The 26,034-nt window shown below is 41.0% G+C and overlaps 1 protein-coding gene across 2 annotated transcripts in view; it reads right to left on the reverse strand.

Annotated features, from left to right (window-relative positions):
- TMEM131L (transmembrane 131 like) overlaps nt 1-26,034 on the reverse strand; it is a 142,271-nt gene that overhangs the window by 15,957 nt on the left and 100,280 nt on the right. For both annotated transcript variants that reach the window (XM_054717677.1, XM_028151912.2), the window contains exons 14-26: nt 25,503-25,673; nt 24,129-24,198; nt 22,959-23,076; nt 20,967-21,108; nt 19,601-19,710; nt 18,309-18,381; nt 15,349-15,476; nt 13,261-13,403; nt 11,321-11,507; nt 10,931-11,116; nt 10,177-10,326; nt 9,218-9,843; nt 4,448-4,596 (exon numbers count right to left, since the gene is read on the reverse strand). In XM_054717677.1, coding sequence (XP_054573652.1) covers nt 4,448-4,596; nt 9,218-9,843; nt 10,177-10,326; nt 10,931-11,116; nt 11,321-11,507; nt 13,261-13,403; nt 15,349-15,476; nt 18,309-18,381; nt 19,601-19,710; nt 20,967-21,108; nt 22,959-23,076; nt 24,129-24,198; nt 25,503-25,673 — 2,253 coding nt within the window. The remainder of the gene's footprint in view (nt 1-4,447; nt 4,597-9,217; nt 9,844-10,176; nt 10,327-10,930; nt 11,117-11,320; nt 11,508-13,260; nt 13,404-15,348; nt 15,477-18,308; nt 18,382-19,600; nt 19,711-20,966; nt 21,109-22,958; nt 23,077-24,128; nt 24,199-25,502; nt 25,674-26,034) is intronic.

Consider the following 26,034-nt stretch of genomic DNA (forward strand, 5'->3'; position numbering starts at 1 on the left):
CAGTGGTCGGCAAACTCATTAGTCAACAGAGCCAAATATCAACAGTACAACAACTGAAATTTCTTTTGAGAGTCAAAGTTTTTAAACTTAAACTTCTTCTAAGGCCACTTTTTCAAAATAGACTCGCCCAGGCCGTGGTATTTTGTGGAAGAGCCACACTCAAGGGGCCAAAGAGCCGCATGTGGCTTGCGAGCCGCAGTTTGCCGACCATGGGGTTAGAGCAAACAACAGGGTACGCATCTCAGGGCTACGGAGAGGTGGGGCTTGGTGGTCAGAAGCATCATCACTTTCTCTGAATATTAAAAAGCGTGAACTTGAGGACAGTGCCGGACACTCTGGACTCAGAGATGCGAATGGAATGACCAAGCAGCAGTGCCCATGAGCCAACACAGGACAGGACGGGAACAGGAAGATGGTGTGAAGGAGAGTGAAAAGATAGACATCACAGAGGAATGAAAATGGAATGAACGGCCTTTTTTTAGCCGTGTGTGTGTGTGTGTGTGTGTGTGTGTGTGTGTGAGTGTGTCTGTGTGTGTGTGTGTGAGAGAGAGAGAGAGAGAGGGAGGGAGGGAGGGAGGGAGGGAGGGAGGATCTGGCTCTCTGCTTTCTGGTAGGGAGGGTGTCACAGGTAGGCAGGCAGGACTAACCAGAAAACTGAGGGCCCGTGTAGCGTTGCAATTAAGACCACAGTCTCTGAGGCCAACCTGCCGGGTTTGCTTCTCACTGGCGCTTTCCGGCTCAGTGATCTTGGGCAAGGAACTTAGCCGCTCAGTTTCCTGACTCTTCCTCAAAAGGCTGTTGTGAGGATTAAATTGGCTGACGCGTAGTAAGCAGTTTATATAAGACTTAGCTATGATCATCAGCATTACTGAATTATTTGGTCTAGCTAAGTTCTCTGATCTCCTGGATAGAAGGGACAATTTGACTGAGTGCTGGGTAGGGAAATAAGATTTCCTAAGTTTAATAAAAGCAAAGGGAGAAGCCAAAGAAGAGAAATCACAGGCTGACTGCACCCAGCCAATGTACATACATGAAAGCAAATAAAAAATAAGAGGAAAAGGACAAACTAAGAAAAAAAATGGAATACACTGATCGACAAAGAATTAACAGCTTTACATATATATGTTCTCATAGAAAAAAAAAAAAAACAATGGAAAAGTGGGCAAAGAACATGAAATGCAAAGTCACAAAAGAAATATAAAAGGCCACAAAAAAAGTGTTCATCTAAAATATTTAATAATAAAGCATATTTTTATGAAAGGCAAATTTAGACCAGCTTGTATCTCCTCTTTCCATTTTGGTTTTAAAAACCTCAACTGCATGTTTCTGCCTACAAACTCTAGAGAAGGAAGGGCTGTGGGTGGGGCAGGGCAGTGTCAACAGTGTCTGACTCTGAGCAGTGAATGGGGAATGCAGTTAGACATTTTACATCTTCGTTTATTTAAAAAAATATATCACCGGTAGGATTTTGGATGGATGATTTTTTTCTTGTGTTTTCAGAATTTTACAAAAAATGAAGTGAAGAAAAATGCTCCCTTTTCCCTAGTAAGAGATGTACCTTCAAATTAAAAAAAAAAACCCACAATCGTTCACCTATCACACTGACCAAGACTGCCCAGAAAAGTGCTGCGGAGAGCAGAGTAAAACCAGCCTCCTGGTGTATCGTGCATGGGGACGAAAGTCGCTCTCACCTCCCTGGGAAGCAACCTGGCTGCGCACGTGAGGAGCCTTAACCAGTGGCTCCTCTCTCATTCTCCTCTAGAAAGCTAGAACAAGGAGGGATCCGGTATGTAGGCAAGACTGAGGAACAAAATCGCTCATCAGAGTGTTATTTATGAAAATAAAAAGTTGTCAACAACTTTATGTCCCACTGCAGGGGAATGGTGTAGGTAATGGCATAGTTCAGGGGTCCTCAAACTTTTTAAACAGGGGGCCAGTTCACTGTCCCTCAGACCGTTGGAGGGCCAGACTATAGTTAAAAAAAAAAAAAACTATGAACAAATTCCTATGCACACTGCACATATCTTATTTTGAAGTAAAAAAACAAAACAGCAAAAACACCTGCATGTGGCCCGCGGGCCGTAGTTTGAGGACGCCTGGATAGTTAAATGATGGAATGCTATGTAACCCCGAAAACAAAGCTCCTGTTCATTCCTGACATGAGAATATTTAGAATTACAACACTACAACAAAGCTACGTAAACACAATAACAATCCTGCATTTTTAACAATTTGCAAAGAAAAGCAGAATACGGAAAAGTGGGAAAAGTGGTTCATTTTGGGTAGATCTTTTCCTTCCTTCTTTGGGCTTCTAAGGTCATCACGAATGCCTTTACTAAGGAGGAAAAATTGCTTCAAAGAAAATAAACAGCCAAGGCAAGGGTCAAAATTTAGTTAGTGGCACCCAAGTCCGGGCTTCAACCTTCTTTGCCAATAAATCTAGAGGAATGATCCTATGTAGTATACAGATTTATGTAATTTTCTAAGCTGCAAAATTAGAGCCTAAGAATACTCTAGAAAAACAAACAGTGAGCAATGTACTTGGGAATGTGTTGATTGAGAATGATTTTCTCCAAACCAACAATGAAATGGAAAGCATACTCACGCATGGGATTTTAAAGGAGAGTTAGTTCTACAAAACTGGACGTGAATCACTGGGCCAGCAAAGAAATGACAGGGCACAGCCCCCATGCAGCACCAGAAAAATCCACGGCCCTTAACCACAAAGCACAGCCTGAGTCCCCCACATCCTGGGACTCCTGCATCCTGACTGTCCAGCTGGCGGCCACCATTCGGTGCAGATGTCTGCCCTACACAGGCTCACGGACCAGAAAAGGAAGGAGGAACACAGACAACGACTGGGCCCCAGTGCAAGAAATGTCTGAGCTCCAGGGAGTGAGATAAAAAACAAAAAATAAAGAACTTGACTAAGTTAAGAAAACCAAGGGCAAGTGTGGAGACCTAACCTGAGCTAGGAGCTGTGAGCTCAGTTTGAGACGGGAGAATGGTGCCCACACGGGTCTGGCCAAGTGGATGCCAGCAACAGCACCCCATGACACTGTTGCTCTGGGCCACCTCCTCCTGGCAGCCCTCAGACTGAGGGGACCTGGAATGACTAGTTCCTACTGCTCCTCCCAGCACGAGACTGTGGGACTGTGGGGCCAGCACATCTCAGCATCGGTTTCTACCTCATTGCAGGCAGCATCTCGGTCTCCAAGGTCCATCCCTAACCCCATGCATCCCACCTGGCCCCAAGTCAATGACTGTTTCTGCTCCTGCAGGCATGCCCTGCCTTCATCATTTGCCCCAGCTTTACCTGCACCATCTACTACTGAACCTGCACCCTCAAGCCGTCCGTAACTTTAACACTGCAAGGTTCAGACTCAGGCCCTGGGTGTTCTCTCTGCATACACCTCAGAGAATTCAGGGTCACCCTTAAACTCTAACCTCCACGGGGCCAACTCCCCAGTTGCAAGCTCCAGGGCTGACTTGCCATGAGAGCTCTGGTTCCATATCTCCCTCTGTCTACTATCCTTTCTCACATCCAAGTCCAGCCGCCCCCTGTCAGTAATGATCATAGTCATACCTGTCATTTCCTTGGTGCTTAGTCCTCATCAGTACTTAGGAACTCCTGCTATGCTGAGCCCTTAACATATCAACTCATTTAATCCTCATAATCCTATGAAGTAGATATACTATTTTATATTGGTACTAGAGGCCCGGTGCACAAGACTTGTGCACTCATGGGGGGAGGGGTCCCTCAGCCCGGTCTGCACCCTCTCACAGTCCGGGAGCCCTCGGGGGATGTCCGACTGACAGCTTAGGCCCACTCCCCTGGGGAGCGAGCAGGCCTAAGCTGTCAGTCGGACACCCTTAGCCCACCGCTGCGCTCGCCAGCCATAAGCCTGGCTTCTGGCTGAGTGGCGCTCCCCATGTGGGAGTGCACTGACCACGGGGCAGCTCCTGCGTTGAGCATCTGCCCCCTGGTGGTCAGTGCACGTCATAGTGACTGGTCGTTCCGCTGTTCAGTCTATTTGCATATTAGCCTTTTATTATATAGGATTATCATTATATTATTTTTAAGATAAGGAGACTGGGGTGTTCAACTTGTCCAATGTTATTGAACAAATAAATGATAAGCTGGATTCAAGCCCAGGAAGCCTGGTACCCATTTGCTTAAGAACAGCTTCTCTTGAGAGTAAAAGCTAGCTGATGCCCACCCCCCACAAGTTATTTTAGTACCTCCTGTATAATTAGAAAATAAATAAAACTTTCTGGACACATCCAACTCACCAATTATCAATGCAGATCTAAATGCATGATAACCAACTCCTTTCAAATGGAGGAGATATACATGGACAGTTACAGTCATTACACAGACATCTGCACTCTAAGTCTGGAAAATTGGTACTATTCTAATAGGCAAGAAAAAAAAAGAAGTACAGACCTCGACAGAAGTTATGTCCTGCTTCTCAGAACACACGTCTTCTTTCGACGCTTTGTGGATCTTCTTTTCTGAAGAAGACTTTGTGTCAACCTTCTTCAAAGCTTCACAATTGTCCACTTCATTCTTGACAGGCATTTGCTGGTTATTCCCTTGAATGAATAAAAATGATTCCATTTCTAGCTCATTATTTCCACTCATATTCTCCACAGTTAATTCTCTTTCCCATACCAATCTCATTTAATGAGATTTAGACTTAAGGATTGGTTTTGACATCCACAGTGCTCTAGAAACCTGTTTTGTTTACAAGTGAAAAAGGACTTATATTAAAAGTTCTATGAATAGTCTTTAAAAGAGCTCAAGGGGAAAAAGGGAGGGGCACACCATTATTCATGGTGGCAAAATTCATAAATGCCAAAAGGTACAAACAACCCAAATATCAATGGGCAGATGAATAGACAAAATGTAGTACACATACAATGGAATACCATTCAGCCTTAAAAAGAGATGATTCCTTGTACAAAAATGTGAACATACTTAACACTGCTGAACTGTACACTAAAAAATGGTTAAGGTGGGAGAAAAAAGAAATTCTGATACATGCCGCAACATGAATGAAGCTTGAAGACATTATGCTAAGTGAGATAAACCAAACAAACATTACTAGTACATGATTCTACTTGTTTGTGAAACCTAGAATCATCAAACTCATGGAGATAAAAAGTAGAATGTTGGCTACCAGGGGCTGGGAGGAGGGAATCCAGGTAATGATTGTTTCATGGGTACAGAGTTTCTGCTTGGGATGATGAAAAAGCTCTGAAAATTGGTGATAATGATGATTGATTGTATGACAAAGTGAATATTATTAATATGCCATTGAGCTTTATAATTTAAAATGGTAAATTTTGTATTTTGTGTATTTTACCACAATATTTTAAAAAGGTTGGAGAGAGAGGGGTCAAGGCTTGAGTTCTGGTCATAACTCGGGCACTAATTAGTTTTATGATCAAGTCAGTCTCTTATACTGCCTGAGCTTTAGTTTCCTTATTTATAAAATGAAAATACCACTTTATCAGCCTCCCCTAGCTGATTGTTAGAAAGAAAACACCAGAACAGATATAAATGGGCCACCACCAAAAGCCACACGAACTGTTCCAGGGCAGGTCCTTCTGCAGGGAATGCCCACCTGCCCAGTGAGCGGTGCCCAGAGGCTGAGAAATGAGCGGGAGGTGGATCCCGTGGCCAAGGCTGGTGCTGGTGGAAACCTCATCTGAAAACATGATTTTTCCATTTTTCTTCAAATGACTATCTTTCTTTAAAAAAAAGTCAAATCAACTGCAATCCTATACTAACTGGCCTCAGTCTTCTAACATGAAACAAAGTGTTTCAAAACCTCCTTTTTTCTTTATCTGAGATTCCCTGATACCTTTGCAACCTGAGAAAGACAGATGACCACGGTGCCAACGTCACAGCAAAGCGGGCTGCAGGCTCGGGGGAGATGACTGCCTGAGCGGACACCAGCAGGGCCCCGGCCGGCCCTGCCGTGGGAGCTGGGGCAGGGCGGCTTTCTCGGAGCCGGAAATTCTGAAGCTACAAGCTAAGCTCGCTCAGAGCAAGATACTTCCATCTTAAAAAATAAGTATAAGGTAAGCATACTTTTATTTTGTTAACAAAAACTGTATAAACATTGCATCACTATAAAAAAGCTGGGGAAGCATGAATCCTCTACAACAGACTGGGTGTCAGGCATCTACAGAGGAAAAGAATGCCTCCAGCACCATGAAGGAATAAAGGAAACAGCCAGGAGCAACGGAGATCGAGTCCGAAAGGGAAAAGGGAATCACAAAGACATCACTTTGGATTCTGGAAGCCATAAGCATGAAACAGAATACAGATATTCTCTTTAAAAAACGGTACCATTACTTTCCTTGAGTCTTAATTCGTGGGAAAATGGATTTCCTTCCGTTTTCTTCAGGCCAAGAATAGCGCTAAAAGTATCAGTCATCAACATTTCTTAGGAAAGATCAAATGTAATATTCAACACTAACCTACCCCCCAACAGTGGTAAAGCAGAGACTCTTAGGAAATTAATAATGCCTTCTGTGGGGACAAGAATCAGAAAAACCAGATGAATTCTAAAAGCAAGTTCTTCTTTAACTCTTTGAGAAATTCTAACATGACAATTTGCAAGAACTAAAAAATACCATGAATATACATTTCATTTAAAATAATGGAGCCATGCCCTAGCTGGTTTGGTTCAGTGTTTAGAGCATCAGCCTGCGGACTGTAGGGTCCCAGGTTCAATTCCACTCAAGGGCACATGCCGGGGTTGCGGGTTCAATCCCCAGAAGGGGGCGTGCAGGAGACAGCCAATCAATGATTCTCTTTCATCATTGATGTTTCTATCTCTCTCCTTCTCACTTCCTCTCTCTGTAATCAATAAAAATATATTTTAAAAAATAATAATAATGGAGCCATGCCCAACCAGGGTGGCTCAGTGATTGAGTGTCGACCTATGAACCAGGAGCTCAGGGTTCAGTTCTGGTTAGGGCACATACTGGGATTGTGGGCTCGATCCTCAGTGTGGGATGTGCGGGAGGCAGCCAATCAATGATTCTCTCTCATCATTGATGTTTCTCTCTCCCTCTCCCTCTCCCTTCCTTTCCTCTCTGAAATCAATAAAATTATATTTTAAAAAAATAATAAAATAAAATAATGAAGCCAATCCATATTACCCTACAGCATGTTTATTTAGAGTATTACACAATTTTCTTAATTTATCTCACAGAGTAAGAGTATTTGAGCCACGAAGAGAAAAAAAACAAATAGAACAAGGAAGAAGTAAACTCAACAAAATAACTGCTTAAAGTTTTATTATATTAAATCTAATCATATAGTATATTTGGAATAAACTACTAGATACTCATTTTAAGCTGTTAGTATCTGCAAGTAAATGAGACTATTTTTTTTTCAATTTCTGCAAATATTGGTATTTCAGAAATTTTGAAGGCATGTATCTTACTCAGTGAAAACTTACATGTTAATTTCGAGGCGTAGGGTATTATTAAATTTAAAAGTATATTACCCTTTGCATTATTATAAGCAGAAAGCAATACTATAATTGGCTATTTCTCTTTCACAGTGCTGAGGCCAGCGGCAGTGTGTCTTTAGTCTTAATTCTAAGTCTGTGCTATTCTGATCCTACACTTAAAAAAGTAATAGTCATAAACACCTGAAAAGAGACACATTTCAAAGATCATTTACATTACACAGGAAGCCCTACTCTTGTCACATGGCCAAAAGACGCCGGAACGTGGAACAAGTGTTGGGAAAACGTGGCTGTTTCCCAGGTGTTTGAGAGGTTCGTGCCAAAGGAGAGAGTGTGTGAAAACAGAGCCTTGGAGAACCTTCCTCTCCGCCGCGCCACAGCCACGGCATTCCGCAGGCACGTTTATCCACACAGCTGGTGGACACCACAGACCACAGAAGAAGCACAAGCCCTCCAAACTCGGGCTTTAGGTTTGTGTGACGTCAGCCCGTGTCAAATACGCACAGGCCTCAGTGACACACACAACAGAGAAAAGCCCAGCCGGACTCACCCCATAATTTCACCTTTCGCTGGCATGTTGTGGTCTGGGCCCTGGAGAGTGTCTGGGACAGAAATGGAACAGTAGGCATCCCACCGGCCCCGCCACGGGACACCCTCCGACAAGCCACGCTGCGGCTTTATGGAACAACCTGGTTGAGCACAGTGCCCAGAGGGTGTGCTCACACGCCCGGGGGAGAGGACACAGGGGACAGTGCTGAGCCTGCCGCCAGGAGTCCACTCCAAGCATGAGCACTGCTGCCAGGGAAGTGGTACAAACAGGCTGGAACAAGGTGTACCCGGAACACAGGTGCCCAAACCAGGTTTCACTCAGAGGACCCCAGCTTCCTTTCCAACTGGAGACGGAACATTTAAAATTCAGCTGGGGTTTTTCACTAAAGGCATAAAGCTCATTAGAGTTAGCCAACCCATAATACTTCCGTACTTTCTCCACGGTATCGAGGAGCGAAAAATATACTTATTTATATGTAGCTGTTTCAAATAAGATCAAAGGTAACTGATATTTCCAGATTCAAAAGGGTCAATGACTTTAACCGAAAAGTGCACCTTAACATGGTCCCCCTGGACAAGAAACATCAGCACAGGCTGTTATGCCAGAGGCCAAAGGCATCGGGCAAAGCTCAGTGACCATTTTATAGGTAGCTCGACTTCCGAGTCTAGTTTTGCTTACATTTTCATGGACTGTATTTGCTATAGGAGGACATCTGTCTCCTTTTAACCAAGGGACACAATTAGAAAAGAACCAGGGCAAGGGGCATGAGATGGAAGCCGCTGTTCAATACAGAAAGTTGATTAAGTTTTGTTCATCCAGAAACATTTTATGGGCTGATTAACTTTGGCAAACAGTCAGAGAAGCCAAGATAAAAACTAATGAGGAAAAGGTGTCCCTACCCTCCCAACAATAAATTATGACAGCCACCTCCCTCCAGACACAGGTACTAAAGTTAACTTCTTAGCCACGATAGTCTAAAAACGTGGTGCCTTGTCCTACACTTTTCAGCTAAGAAACCGTATGCTAACGTGTATACCTTTGCTAAAACTGTGCACGTGAACGAAAAATTCAGCATCCACAATTAAAACTCAAGTCACAGGTGAGAACAAACTCCATTTAAACCAGACCAGAGACACACAGGAGAGAAAATCATCAAGGAGGATGTAAAGATTACCATGATTTCTCCTGGAAACTTCTGGCAAGTCTGACTGGTACTGAGGTGAGTTTCTCGGCAAATGGTTTTCAGGTAGTTTCTTAGAGGTCTTCAGAGGACCGAGTTCTCGCTCCTTGAGCTCAGCTATGTTTTCTGAAATTTTAATGTCCGTTTCCTTAGGAAACATACACGTCTGTATTCCCTCCTTCGTCTGACATTCCGAAGAAGTGTTATTGGCAACCACTGGGTTTTTCAGTGTGTTTTCCTCTTTACTCAGTAAGTTTTTGGGAAAGGTTAAATTCTTTTGCAGGTTGACATTGATGCCGCTGGCATATTTGAGGTTTGTCCAGTTCTCGCCCATTATATCGGTGCACACGTCCTCTTTGGCGGTAGCCAGGGAGCTGCCCAGGGCCGCCGCCTGTTTGTCCTCGGCAGCCGGGCTGGCACTGCTGGCGGTCGATGCGCTGGGTTTGTGTTTGCTGTAATAGACTGAGCACTTGTGCTTCTTCTGAGAATGGCCGTAGGTCGCTGGGCTCCTCTTTGCCGCGTTCTGCATCCTGCTCTGCGGAGTGTTTACCGGGAGGCAGCTCTTCCCTCTGCCTTTGTCAGAGGGGCCGTAGGTGTCGAGAAAGTTCTTGCAATTGCTTCTGAATCGAAGAGAGGGAAGAAAGCACTTAAGATGGAGCCACACTGAATAAAACACTACCTGTCTGTGTTTGAATCCGTGAGGGAGAGAGGTAGCATGTGGGGACTGAGTTCTACCTTGCTTCTTCTAAAGCTCCGTGAGTTCAAAAACCTATGTCCTTACGGGAAGTCTACCGGATAATTAAATAAACGTTACAGCTGTCACACAAGGACAAAGAAAACTTTACGAAACCAAGCTGGAGTCAAAATTTACATTAGGTTAAAATAAAATTGGAAATTGGTGATATCAAAGGCGAGAAACAGCCCGCCCACACACACTCCACAAGAATTCTTACTTGTGCGAATGGGAGCCGATACCCTCCATCGGACTGCTGTTCTGCGGTGAGGAGGAGCCCGCATTCTGCCTCTGCCTTGTTTTCACGAACTCCATGAGGATGTACTGTGCTTGCTGGAAGGCTATTAAAATCACACCCAGCAGGGACAAACTGGGGAAGAAAGCAACAAGGTTCACTGTGGTTCTGACGGGCATTAAAAAAACCGGATTTATTCTAGAAGAGCAGCGAGTGGTTGACAGATAATGTCCAAAGTTACAGCATTAAAATTCCATAAGATGCATGACATCATCATTTCTGACATTTCTTAAAGACTAAAAAAACACACAACACCCGCGTTGTTAAAAATGTGCATATTTATAAGTCTGACATTTCAATTCCATTTTAAAAGATGCTTCCAGGATAAAATCGCTCTGAAAGGACCATTGTGGTTTTCCAACCTCGAATTTCCATTGCCATGGAGCGAGTAAGAGTGCCATGTATACCTCCCACCAGGACCGCCAATGAACATACATGGCTCACAACTGTCCATTTGACTTGCAGGTCCTATGAAGCTCTTACTGTTCGTTTACTATTATTATACTAAAGCTTTCCAGTTACTACTTTCTCTACTTCATGTATGTCAGGGTTCTTTAGATAATATAAATTCCACTCAATTCATATGCTTTGATTGCATGTAGGCAACATACAAGTTCACGCAACTCGCCTGCATGGCTCCTCCACTCAGTGAGAGACAGTGAAAAAGGTGGTAGTTTACCTGACAAAGAAGACCGTAAGCCTCCAAAACGACTCCTCCCAGCTGGGCCCTGGAACCACGTCGGCACACAAAGGCAACAGGTGATGAGGGAGGGTCACGTTGAGAGTGAAGCGAAACTCCAGGTCAGCTGCCGTGACGAGAGTCAGCTCACGAATGACCCAGGAAGAGGTAAAGTCTGGAGTAAACCTGGTGACAAAAGATTCATCATTGTAATCTTTAATTTTAGGCACAAAACATAATAATCATTGTAGCAAAATTTCTTACTTGTACAAGATAGACACTTACATAAAAACAACCTAAGATATTTTACCAAATGAAAAAAGGCTCCCTCCACCCAGTCGACATTAAAAACATCACAAAACTTAAGTGAGGTTAAAGCTCTATGCTTACACAATGCTGATATCTCGCGATGTGTTTGGGTGCAGGGAAAACTGATGGCAATCTAGCACTTCGAATCCATAGCCTTGGCAATTATACCCATTGATTTTCAGAGACGTCACCGTTATAGGAAGTGGTCCGATATTCTCAACTTTAAAGTTCTTTGTAATAGATAAAATTTGCTTGCTGTCTTTCAGTTCTAGTGAGGATGAAAAGTGACAGTTATTACATATGAACTGCAAAATGGATATAAAATAATTTATTGCAACGAACAATGTGCACATTAAAATGTTTTCAAAAATCAATGTAAACTCAAAGCATGATCTCTAATTTCTTGAACAGTTATAGATTTTGTTATATTACCAGAATAAAATAAAAATACTTAAATTTTTTAAAAGTTAAAACAATCAGCCTAGGTACCAAAATAATAAAAATCTCTTTTTTGTTCTTTTACTTATTAAAGGTTAAGGTTAAAAATTTATTCTTCTCAGAAGCCAAATCATGTGGATTTACCACTAGCTCTACGCACCCTCTGCCCCTCAGACCCCCCTCACACTGAACAGCGGGGGCCAGTTCAGAGGCTGTGTACGCTGCTCTGTAAAGCCATCACAGCTACTAGAAACACAGTTCAAAGACCCACTATATTAAGGGGAAGTAAATAATAAAATCCTTGCAAATAAATGAGAGCACTTTTATAGTTAAAGAGGGAAGAGTACTCTCAATTTAAAAATACTCCTATAGCCCTGGTTGGTGTGACTCAGTTGAAGGTCATCTTGTACACCAAAAGGTCGCTGGTTCGATTCCTGGTCAGGGCATATACCCAGGTCGCATGCTCCCTCGGGTACATTCAGAGGCAACCAATAGATGTTTCTCTCTCTCTCCCTCCCTCTTTCTCTAAAAATCAATAAAAACATATTCTTAAAAAATCCTATAAATTTATAACTCACAATCTAATATTTTATCTGGTTCTATAGGTTTTATATTACTCTTTAATTCTATCTCTCAAGGTCAGCTCAAAATGAATGAATGAACGAATGAATGAATGAATGAATATATGAATGTTTGAAAAATGATGAAAAATTTTTAATGCAAAGTGGCTAATCTTTTCAAAGTCAGTGTTCTTTCAGCATAGCTTTCTAAATTTAAAAAATTCCAATCAGGCATTAAACCAGTGCTACAAATTATCCAACAGTTATACTAACTAGCTTTCTCCATAGGAAACATATTGTTACACTAAAATGGTTTCAAATGTGTTCCCGAAATTAAAAATGATAACAGGAAAACAAGAATTTACCAGAAACACTTTACATCTCATTTGATTTTTGTTTTAGTTCCTCAGAAAATTCTTGAAACTAATAAAACTAGCTTAAAAGCATTTAATTTAAATACATGCATAATTTAGAAATTCTTAATGGAATGTATAAGTAAATTTGTAAGTATCCTTGTTCAGTACAGTAGCCAGTAGACAGATAGAGCTGAAGTAAATTAAAAACATTTAAACTTGATTTTCTTAATCACACCAGCTCTATTTTAAGTACTCATCAGCCACACATGGGAGTGGCACCGACACAGAACATTTCTGTTACTGCAAAAAGTTCCATTGGGTCGCATGCCTTTCTTTAGTCTTCTCTCCATTGGTGAGTTTCTAGAGTAGGTAGCTGATAACCAAATGAACAGATTCATCCTATTTATCTTAAACATCAGACACTATGCTAGTAATATAGACACTACGCTGTACTTTTCCCCTCTATATCTGTTCCATTTAAGTTGACTATTATTCTAATTGAGTGACAGCAGCCCATTTAGGCTCAGATGTGTGCCTTATTTAATTATTTGCATCGATACGATGAATTTACTGTAAACATTTTAAAAGAAGCTTCCAAGAGAACCCTTTCACCGCTGGCTTTCGCACCCAGGCCCCCCCTGTGGGAGCGCCTCGCAGGGGGACTCACGTCGCCGGCAGTCCATCAGCGTGGACTCGGGCACCTTAAATCGGAGCGAGCCGCCCGGGCCAGGCAGTCTTCCGCCCACTTTCAGCAACTCGCGCGCTCCAAATCCTTCCACGGCAATCATGTCGACAACAGTCAAGTTATTCCTTTAAGGGGAAGGAGATACAAATAAAGGGCACTGCAACAGAGTCGCTTGTACTTAAATATTCCTAGTTAGCAAAAACATGTTTCCCGTTTTGAAAAAGAAAATCCATTTAAATAGCGTGGCCTCTCCTGACAAGCACAGAACAAGTGGAATACAGCAAGAAGGAGTGAATGATCACGATCCCTCTTCAATCTCGGCCAAGAACGCAAACCCGTGTATTTCTAATAACCAGCCACCAGGGTGGTGATCCGACCCCCAAGACAAAACAAACAAACAAACAAGGAAGGAAGTAAATGAGGAGGCCACAGAGAAACACTAACAAATACAGACAAATTCCTAACGATTGTTCACGTGGTGAATGAAGGCGTTTTCACAGGATGTGTGACTAGGAGAAATTCTGCCTTAGGAATAATTCTCCCATCCAAGTACTAACCAGGCCCGACCCTGCTTAGCTTCCGAGATCAGACGAGATCGGGCACGTTCAGGGTGGTATGGCCGTAGACAGGAATAATTCTCGAAGTAAAACCCTACTGTTTATTCTGAACCAAAGATTTAAAATATCATCCCACAAATAACATACATCTACTCAAGTTCTTACTAGTTAAACAGTAATTCAGACTAGCTTTTGCTTTTTCGTGAACTGAAATCATGATTCCTAGGATGAAAAAGTGAAGTGGAAATGATGGTTAAATGATGCAGACTGGCCAAAAGCCAGTCATCACTAATGTAAACACTATAGAAGCAGAGAAAGAATTCATTTCTCAATATGCAAAATACAGTTATTGTCACATCTTTATTAAGTGATTCAAAACCTTTACTTGCCATTTAAAAACTTCTAAGTGATATGAGGTGATTGGTATTGTTTACAGAAAAATATTGTGTTTACAGAAACCACCAAAAATAAATTAACTACTAACAAAAAAAAAAAATGTAGGTTTTCTTTTGGAGTCTGGGATAGTTTAATCTGGCATGAGGTGAAGTTTATATCTATACTTCCTACGATCTTAATTCTTCAAAAGAAAGTGGGTTTAAAATGAAATACACCATCATCAAAGCATGAGGAGTCTTAGTTAAAATGCTTAAAAGAACTTGCAGCCCATTTTCTGTTTAGTAGCATTCACTTGCAGAAGAACAAATTTATACAATATACAATATACTAAATAGATTCCAGAATAAGAAAGTTGTTGCCAGCTGATCTGACACTAGAAAAGCTTAAAAAAATAACTAAAATGTCATTTATTAAAAATTAAATTTGTGCTAGACTTCTTTGCCAATGAAGAGAAGTCTAGATTTGCATTTACTGTAAATTTTTGAAAGAAGACTCTCAATAAAGACTACTTAAAGATGAAAAATAATTAAGAGTGGAAAACATTTAGCTGCTTAAATCGACTAGCAATATAACGCTTGTTTAAAAGGAAGGGGAAAACGTAGAAAGAGCCAATGGGCTCAAATAAGCACTTGTCCTTTGGGGCTACAGAGAATTCCAGAAGCGAGACAGACAGAAATGAGAGTGATGTACATCCAAACACTGTGGAATGAAAAGTATACAACAGCGTTTTAATTATTTTTTCTGAGCTAAGACAGGGAAGTAAATGCCTGTATGTGTGCTGGGTGAATGCACTTGTATGTATTTGTGTGTTCTGCCCTCTGTGACAGAAGTAGATGAGACGCTGAGTGAAATGTACTTCCCCTCGTGGATGGACGGGCCCACACTCCCTACTGCACAGGGAGGAAATCGAAGCAGGGATTAAATGTGCAGCCTCAGGTCGCCTCTCTTCTCAGACACTGCCTCTTGCTACCATGCAACACAGCCTTGCCTCTGAAGGCCCGACTAAGCCGTGAATGCTAGCGCTTAGCTAAAGACATCACATCTTCCTGAGAGGAAAAAATTCAGACAGACGAGCCGATGAGAAAGAAACTCTCCAGGACGAGGGGGCCACACCTACCGAATTAGAATGAGTGAGGTAACTTTTCCATAGTCAGCTGGCGTGAAAACGACACCGACCCTTTTCGTTGCCAGAGGCTGCAAGTGGAAGTGGAGGCTGCCAAACCTGGATCCCTCAGAATGCATACCCTGCGAATTTAATAAGTAAGTGCAATTCAACAATTCCTGTAAAGCAAGCTTCTGTCTTCATGATGTGCGTTTTAGAGCATAAACATGATGGCTTTTCTTTTAATTCCCAGATGTGACCACCCTAATCAACCTGTCGAACTTGTTTATCCTGAGAGTTCACACCAACAAACAGTTCCCAAGCCACAGCTGAGAAGTATTGGCAGAGGCTGCAGGACAACCCACACGGATGCTGGAAAGGGGACTTGCTTCCTGGCTTGGGTAGGAGTGGGGGCTAGAAGCCTTCAATGCAAAGATGTGTTGAGTGGAAAACATCACTTAGAAAACAGACCCAACAGCCTCTACTTGAACACTCTAAGGATCTGAGCAAACCACCCCCCACTGCTGCCTAACCCCAAATTCTCTTTAATATTGAATTTGAGTTTGTATGGAGACCATCTTTATTATATTTAGTCTCTCCACTCTGAAGACCTTCGTTTATTCACATCCTCCTTTATTCTAAGATTTTTATCTTTTTCTGAATAAATCTTGTGGTCTAAATTTAATATTCAAGATTTAGTTCTTTATCATTTTCCCTCTTTCCACATTTTTTAACTCCTCACTAAAAACAATTCATTGATTTCTAAGAGCTATAATCACATAATCTGCATAGTAATATTTCTCTTCTTGATGTTTCTAATTTTTAAATTTGTCTTATCCTTCCATTGTTGCTAACATTTCCCATGCTATCTGAAAGAAGAAATATTGATGGTATTTGATTCATTTTCATTAGAATTATAAGCTTCATGAAGGCAGAAACCCTGCTTTATAAATACAATAGGAATATTGAATAAGAAGCTGCTGATGTGCCCAGCCGGAGTGGTTCAGTTGTTCAGCATCAACCCATGAACCAGGAGATCACTGTTTGATTCCTGTTCAGGGCACACACCAGAGGTTGTGGGCTTGATCCCCAGTAGGGGGCATGCAGGAGGCAGCCAATCAATGATTCTCTCTCATCACTGATGTTTCTCTCTCTCTTTTCCTCTCCCTTCCTCCTTCTGAAAATCAATAAAAAAAATTTTTAAAGCTGCTGATGTTTAGTATTAAAGTATAATAATAACAGCACCATTTATTAAATGTTACTTATATGCCAGATGCTGGAATGTAATAAGCTATATAAAATGCTGAGCATTCCATAAACCTTACTGATTCTTTAAACATTTATATTATGAGTGAGAGAGATGAGGCTCAGAGAGGTTAAATAATTTGCCAGGGTCACACAGCAAGAACATGGAAGAATCTGGATTCAGAACTTTGCGTGTCCAATTCCATCCACATGGTCTTAGCCAAAGCAATTACATCTCTAAAAGCAAACCCACACAATAAAAACACAGGCCCCTTTCTTTACATGACAAAGAGTTCTAATAAAAATTTTAAGTTAAAATTTTAAGTGTCTCAAAGGCATAGACACTGACTATTCTGTCAATGTAATAAATTTTCTTTATCACAAAAGGTGTCTATTTTGGGGGAGGTGTCTTCAATGAGAGATCAAAAAACTTTTTCCAAGGAGTTATACCAATCTGAATAGAATATTTCTATGTAAAAGGATTGGCATTATTTCTGGAATTTCAAATTATGTATGATTCAAGTCTATTGGGGCAAACTATCTCTTGGTATTTGGACTAATTGACCTCGAACAGCCCTGGGAGACTGCTTGGGATAGAGTGGGACAGGCTCACTAACAAAAACAGGACGACGCTGCCTAGACCACTAACAAAAAGAAAGGAGCATCTATTGTTAGGGTGCTTCCTGGGGTAAATAAGTCTCGATTCAAAATCTACTTAAAAACACACATTGATTGGTTTAATTTTAACTTAGTTGGAGGTTATCTGTGGTCTCCCTCTTTCTGTTATTCAAGTTAATCTAGAGCTAACAGTGTACCTTTCGAGAGTTAAGTGAGGAGAAAGAAGAAAATGCCCAAGCCAGTTAAATACGTGTATGTATTAGAAGTACACAGGGTGTCCCCAAAAAATGTATGCACACTTTTAACAGTTGATAGCTCAATTTTCAAAACAAAATGTATTTGAATAAACACTGCCTTTGTAATTATTCAAAGTGTGTGCATACATTTTTGGAGACACCTGTAGTTGTATACCTACATGTGTTTACATGTGTATGCGTGTGTGTTTTTAACATGGGCTCCACTTTTGAGTGGATCCACACACACAGAATGCCTGTAAGGAAAACAGCGATATACATAGAGTCATGGAGTGGAAACTAAGGAGCAAGGCTGCCAAGTCCCTGTCAAACAACATCCTCGCCCCATGACATGTTTCTTCTTGCTCCAAAGTATAGACGCGAGACCTCCTGAGCGCCCAGGCTTGGGAATTCCAGAGTCAGCCTTCCTCATAGATGAGGCGACTGTCGTAGAAATTGAGTGACCTTCTAAACACATGAAGCCAGTTCAGCAAGAGAAGATACTTTTTTAATGTATTTGTTTTTATCTCCTCTTGCCCTAAAAAGAATTTGATGGCGCCAAGGAATCTTAAGAGAATTATAATTCTGGGGTCTCAAATTTTATGGTCTTCTACATAGGCCTGATTTCAATCGCTCTTTCTTCACTCACATGAATCCAAATCATCAAATTAAAATGATTTATGAGCTAACAGGAACCCTGGGTTCCTGTTGTATTCATTAATTGGAAAAATCTGCTACATATACCAAGTGCCTGGAATATAAAAATAAGAGAGCCACATATATTACAGAAGGACACTTGAAACATGAATCAGCGAGGCCCATGTGCTATGTGTCTAGTTGGTAAGCATTCTTTTTTTCGGTTTAAAGACGACACCCTACCCGGGAAGGGCAAGCTTTGGTGAGCTGGAATTCGCCAGTTGTGAAATTAATCGTCTGCATGTCGGCGCCAAACCTATAAAGAAAAAAAAAAGTTTAAAATAGCATTTAAGTCGCCAATAAAGAATAAAATGTGTGTGTGTGTGTGTGTGTGTATTTTATATTTGTGAGTACATGTACTTGCACATAAACTACTCTGTCCCAGCCCCCACACCGTGCCTGGCACATGATAAGTGCTCAATGATGAGGGCAGCACGGATGGGAATGTAAAGAAGAATATGGTGCCCTAACAGGCTTGGCTCAGTGGATAGAGCGTCGGCCTGCGGACTGAAAGGTCCCGGGTTCGATTCCGGTCAAGGGCATGTACCTTGGTTGCGGGCACATCCCCAGTAGGGGGTGTGCAGAAGGCAGCTGATCAATGTTTCTTTCTCATCTATGTTTCTCACTTTCCCTCTCCCTTCCTCTCTGTAAAAAAACCAATAAAATACATTTTTAAAAAAGAAGAAGAAGAATATGGTGACAAAAGCTCACGCTGTGAAACTATTTTTTTTGCTCTGAATGGTTCCTAACTATGGAAGGTACTCGAACCAAGGGTCATTTCATCTCCTGGTTTAATGTCCAGTGGACATTTGGCAATGTCTAGAAATATTTTTGGTGTCACAGCTGGGGAGGTCCAACTGGCATCTTATTGGGTAGAAGTCAGAGATGCTGCTAAACAGCTTTCAACGCAGAGAACAGCCCTCCACCTGCCCCCGACAGAGAATCACTGGGTCCAAAATGTCAATAGTGCTGAAGCTGAAAACCCTAGGACCAGGGTAGGTCCTACTGAGCCCAAAGGAAGAAACACTCTAAGCAAACCTGTGATTGTGCGAAAATAAGATATAACAGACGTGAACTAACAGTATCCTCATCGTATCCTGCTTAACAGCACTAGATTAAAATATACCAAAACACTAAACTCATGTCTTATGTGAGCCTAGAGAACACAGTGAGCCAGATTCTAGGATATTAGTGAAAAATTCATGATTGCAAAGGTTCCCTAACCAGGAAAAGTATAGTCTGCAGGGAAATGGACTTGACAGAGTAACCCTGAAAATGCCACCTCACAGACAGAACTGGTAATTGCCAACAGGTTCTATGCACCAAGGGGCTGGGTGCCCAAGGTGCACGGGTTAACACTGCGTGCAACCACATGTAGAGTCCGGGTGAAAAGCAGGAAGGACTTGAAATAATTCCGAGTCTGAACGGTGTTTCCCAAACCACCCGACAAGAGAGTCTTGCTGGCTGGTGCTTACCATTTGTGGAGCAGACGCACGGCAGCCTCGGGCTTAGGATACAAGGAGAGAGGCAGCAGCTGCAAGGACACCGGCAGAGAGGAAGGGTTCTGCACCACGAAGTACTTCACCTGGACACGGGAAAGGAAAATCAGCCCCCGGGGAGAACCCAGCATCACTCCTGCAATATCCCTGCGAAGAGCTGCATGACCTGAATGTAGTCACGAGGAGCCACCACACAGGTCACACTGAGGGACATTCTAGGAAATAAAGGGCCCGCACACTTCAAAAATGCCTACGCCATGGAAGACAAAGAAAGGCTGGGGAAGGATAAAGGAGACGAGAAACACCTGACCATGCAATGCAAGATCCTGAATTGGATCCTGAACCAAGGAGGGGAAATTGCTATAAAGTATGTCGGTGGGATGATTAGACATTTTTGAATATAGACTGAACATTAGATAACATTATTAGGATTAATGTTACACTTGCTAATTTTGATAAGTAGACGCTGGTATGTAAGATGCACCTGCTCTTAGGAACTTTACACTGACGTAATCAGAGGGAAGGGGCATAATGGGTGACACTCAAATGGCTCATAAAAATATATGTGTGGGTGGACAGAGAAGGGGAATGACAAAGTAGGCGTGGCAAACATGAAATACGGATTGAGTCTTTGTGAAGGGCAACCGGGCGTTCTTGGATTTACTCTTGAAATTGTTCTCTCTGTTAAAATTATTTCAAATTTGAAAATTTTTTCAAGTAGTCTTAGAATGTCATCCCTAAGGAGCCCAATGAGTGTCTGATGAAGTCTAAACCATCACTCAGATCATGTGTGAGATGTGCCTTTGGCAATGAGGCACATTGGGAGATGGAGTGCAAGCCTGCTGGTGTCACTTCGCTCCCTTTGCCCGTGTCACCCTTGTCAATGAGACACACACCCAGGAAGGAAGTCCACACACAGGAAGGAGAGTGGGCAGCAGAATGAGCCCAGGTTGCTGTGGCATCACAGGGCCGCTTCACCAGCTCTGGACTCCTCTCCCAGGAGCTCCTCGTTACGAAACAAACTGACACCTATTTCAGCTAGTGTTAGTCTCAATTTCCTGGTTTTCTGCAGTTGAAGACTTTCTCAACTGAAAAGATTTTTTAACTGAACACAAACTTCATAAGATGTATTTGTTCTATGCACTTTCAGCCTGCTTAGATTTCTATTCCTTCTTTTGTTCTTCTGATACCTCCCTACTAAGCATATGTGTGTCATTTAAAGTGAATTTAAGTTCATTTTGTTTCTGAAACAATGTTCTCAAGGTGGAAAGACTCGTGTAACTTAAAAACCCAAGAGATGGGGTGTCACTGACAAAGCGGTTAGAAGGCACAGGCTCCTCACCACGCTGTTCCTAAGGGCAGTTGCGCTGAAGTTCAACACCAGGCCCGGCTCTGTAACCAAACGAGGCAGAAAGAAAACAAAGGATTCCGACTCCTTGGATTTCTTCAAGGGGGCAAACCGAGTCACTCCTAAGACATTCCTCCTGTGTAATTCACAAAGGAAGGCAATATTATAAAAAACAATTTTGACACAGAAAAGAGGAAATCATTAAATATATCACTCCTACGCGAAGGAACAAGCAAGGGGTCTTGGGGAAAAATGGCTTATTCTGGGTGTGGGGACGAGTAAGTACAAGATGATTCTGGAACAGCCTGTGTTACAAGAAAGCAAGGAAGACTAAACAAATAATAAAGATCTCTGGCCGGTGTGACCCAGTTGGTTGGAGCATCATCCTGTACACCAAAAGGGTGCAGGTTCAATTCTGGGTCAGGGCACATACCAGGTTCAGTCCCCAGTGGGGGCATGCACGGAAGGTAACCAATCGATGTTCTCCTTCACATCAATGTTTCTCTCTCACTCTCTTTCTACTTCCCTCTAACCCCCTTCTCCTCTCTCTAAAATCAGTAAGTATATCCGCAGGTGAGGATTTTTTTTAAAAAATGATGAGGACATGTCAAAGAAACCCACAAACTAGCCTGAAGGGGTTCCCATCAGCCAAATCTGGGACAAATTCGCATCAAAAATAATAATGATGCCTGGCCGGCGTGGCTCAGTGGTTGAGTGTGGACCCATGAACCAGAGGTCAAGGTTCAATTCCAGGTCAGGGCACATGCCTGGGTTGCATGCTTGATCCCCAGTAGGGGGCGTGCAGGAGGCAACCAATTGATGATTCTCTCTCATTGTTGATGTTTCTATCTCTCTCTCCCTCTCCCTCTCTCTCTGAAATCAGTAAAATATATACATATTAAATAATAATAAAAATAATGATCAAAGAATCCATAGCGATGCTCAGTAAGAATATAAAAATGAAGAAGGTATTCAGAAACATCACCATTTTGTAGCCATCAACTAATAACTGACCAGGACAAGGATTATCAATGAATGCTAAAAGCATGGGTGAAACATTCTTCGGGAACAGTAAATTTATATGATCTCAAATTATCATACATGTATTTATTAATTGCAAAAGGAAATACATATCAACCATGGAGAAAGATCTGTCACACCTATAAAGGAGAGAGTCAAATGACTCAACTTAGCAATGTCAATAATGGGACAAACTGACTGATGTCCCTCCTGAGGTGATGAAATGATAAGGACACAAGACCAACCAAGTCTTTAGCACTCTTCCCAAAAATGCCTAACATGAATGTAAACTTGAGAAAGCAATAAAAAAAATCCCAAGTGTTGAACATTCTATAAGACAATTTGCGAGGACTCTTAAAATGTGAACATTATGAAAGATGAAACAAGATGGAGACACTATTCCAAAGAAAATTAAGGAAACGGACAACTCCATGCAATGCATGATCCTTGAATAGATCCTGGACTTTAAAAAAGGAAAAAGAAAAAGACAGCTATAACAGGTATTTGTGGGTGAACTAGGGAAATCTGAATAGAGACTGAGTATTAGATGGTATAATTGGATCAATGTTAAGTTTGTTGGGTATGTAATGGCAGTGTAGTAATATGTACCAGAATATTCACCTTAGGAAAGAAAGTATTTCCTAATAAAGTATTGAGGGTTATAGTATCATGATATCTACACCTTAAAAAGGTGTACATGTTTGTATGTGCATGAACTCAGATACAGATGTAGGGAGAGAAATAAAGCAACTATAAGATATGAACCACTGTTGACTCTAAATGCAATAGTGTATTTGAGTACTCACTGCACTATTGTTTCAACTTTCCTGAGGTTTGAAATTTGTCAAAATAAAAAGCTAGAGAGAAATATAAATTACTAAAAATTCAGTGCTGCAAGCTCAACAAAGTAACATGTAATTGTGTCGCTTTTATACTGAGTAAAAGAAAAGAAAGGGGAAGACCTACTTGCAGACGTCACTGTTTTTAAATTTCTTCCATCTTTCATACAATTTATTTGCCAGTTCAAAATCCACATCCCAGGTAGACTGATCCAGAGAAAGGCTCCCTTCCCAATGAGGATTTTCTAAAAGTGAGATCAGATGTAATGTTTACATTTACAGAAAACACAATGCAACTAGTAAATACTGCCAAGGCTATTGTCAAACTTCTCCAACTGACAGGAGTGTCGAGTCAATGTATGCTCTCTTTCCTCTGACTGCTTTATTGAAAGTCCCTCTGATTCAATGGCAAATGATAATATATCAAATCAAACAAACATGTATAAAACAAAACTAAACTGAATTATGTAAAGGTAGTAACAGAAAAGACACATGGCTCATGAATACAGCCTGAAACAAGCTGAAATTACACACGGAACATTTTTAATAGCTTTAAATCTAAAAGGCTAAATGTATCCGTGTAAATGCCAGTGATCACTAAAGTCTTTCGGGTTACTAGTATGTAGAATGCTGATGAACAAATCCTCAAAAGAGGGCAGAGACCAGCGGCTCAGCCTAGAGAAAGGTGTATATTTATATTTATAAACTGGTCACTTACTCAGCTTGCCCTCTCTATTTATGTGTTCTGTCCTATCTGTGCTAAAGAGCGTATCAGAGTGAACAAGTGAGAATCTCCCCAAAGAAACCTCTGGACTGTAATCCTCTCCATAGATTGGACATTTTAATAAGTCAAAAGGCAGGAACAAAACTAGGAACAGCTTCTACATCAACCCTATGGCCTTCAGTCTCACACAACGACTAGCACCCCCATAAGATGTTTATGCTCCTGTAGCTAAAGTCTGCAAAGGCAAGTCCAAATTATTTTTAATCACTTCTAGTCAACTCTTTGTTAAAAAGAACCAGAATATCGGAATCTTCCCATTTTTCCTGATAGCAAGGTTGCTAGGATGATCAAATAATGTGTCTGGAAAAAAACCACAAGGACCTCAGGATGTTTCTGGAGGATTCCTAACAATGTCATGCCATTCTGTTAGGGATCATGCTCTTTAAGAATAGAATATGATGCAATTCCGTTCACAGGACTAATTATCCCATCTACCAATGCTCATTTTCCTCCCTACTTCCCACCCAACCCCCAACTAGAGTTCTACAGAAAGCCTCAGGGCAAAATACTTACCTGCTTTTGATTTTCCCATGAAATAATGCATGCCACAATGTGCTATCACTTCAAAACCCAGACTCCCTTCCTAGATTGAAAAGTAATATATGAATAACTTAAAACACAGCACTACACATAAAAATCCTAATGCACTCAAATGCAAAGCAGACATTGGCCTCCACCTCAGTGAACTTCCATTTAACCAGAAGCTAAACCACTAGAAAGTGCTTTCTTGGCTCCCTTCAACCCTCGAATGAGAGCTCTACACTGCCTCTCTCAGGGAGGATCACGACAGGGGATTCTGTTCAGTAATCACAGTGACAACCACTGGGCCCAAAGACTCCAAGCTGCCTTCTGAATTGAAGATGAAATTAGTGTCAGGACATTCTTAGCAGGTTTTTTGAAAACTGTACTAGAATCCTCTGAGAAACAGTAAAAAAAAAAAAAAAAAGTAACTCCTAAGCTACTCAGGACATTCAAATTAGTGTCCCATTTCCTAGAGGTGAGGAAAGCATACACTTGCTACTCCCACCCATACCTGACACCTGCCTGCTCCCTCCCACAATGATCTCCTTATAAACATCTCTTGAATTAAAAAAAAAAGAAAATTTCTAAGAAATCTTCCCTGCTCAAAATATGGACGAATGGAATTAACTTTACATTTTGTTTAGTTTTCAGAAGTCCTACTGTTAGGCTCACAGCTGAACATGAGGCATTTCTATCTATAAAACACCAATGCTAATAAGTGAGAAAAATCATAAAGATGGTTGCATGAATGTCTCATAAAAATTATAGAACCCAGCGTTGTACAGAATAGCTTGGATCAAAAAGAAGCAATAACAGTAACTAAATGAAAGGAAAGAAATATTAAGGAAAAAAATGAGACATGTTTCAGATAAGATCTAAATTAAATACCATTTCCCCAGATTTTAGAAAGCATTTTCTTCCTTGCAAGCCCTTTCAGGCTTCAGATTTGGTCCATTAAAGACATTCAAGGATTATGAGCGGGTGAGAGTCACTTACCAGAGGTACAAATAAAGCATTTAACCATCTTATTTATCTCAATTCATTGCAAGTATGTGCTCAGAGCTCAATTATGTTTCCTATAGCAAGCACACATTCCTTGCTCTACAGATTTCAGAAATAAATGAAAATGAAATCAATCTACTTGTGATGTCTTATTTTACTCAAGAACCTCAAATTTCTTTATGAAAAATTGTAACTCTTTCCAAATAAAGATTTCTACATCTAAAAAATTCACCATCTATGATTGGTCTGGTAATATCCTTAGAGAGTCTTAAAGAACATGAGCTTAATTTAGTCAATAAAACCAAGCACTACAACCTAATAGAAATAAAAATTATAATACATATACAGTTTCATGAACGATACCTTGGTCGGTGCAGAGTAAATCTGTAGAGGTATTGCAAACATAGCACCTATGTTTGTAGTCAAAAATACATTGGTGAATAGATTTATGGCAATGTTTCTAACAGCAACTTTCAAAGAAAATATATTCCAACAGCCTGGAGGTAGAAATAAAGGGCCAGTGAAATTCAGAATCTAAAGACAAAAAAAAAGAAGCAAGAGAAATTACTTTCCTAACACTAATGATGATTAAAATCATTATAAAGTATGATACTAAAGTTCTATACTTTGAGAAATATAATTTTACTCAATTACTTCCAGATCAAAAGTTGAACTATTTGTATATAAATGATAGGCTTCAAATAATGTTTAAAATACAACTGTTTGTAAATTCCACAAAAGTAATCGTATAATTTTCATAACTGGCATTTTGCAAAAACCTACTCTTTTTATCACGAACTGGGCTTATTTTTACTAAGTACAATCTTTTTAGTATAAATTATATATAATAAAATGTTTTAATAATGGTAAGAGCAAATATCTCTAAAGGATATAT

Source organism: Eptesicus fuscus, chromosome 6 (assembly GCF_027574615.1).
Source record: "Eptesicus fuscus isolate TK198812 chromosome 6, DD_ASM_mEF_20220401, whole genome shotgun sequence".
Lineage (NCBI taxonomy): Eukaryota > Metazoa > Chordata > Mammalia > Chiroptera > Vespertilionidae > Eptesicus > Eptesicus fuscus.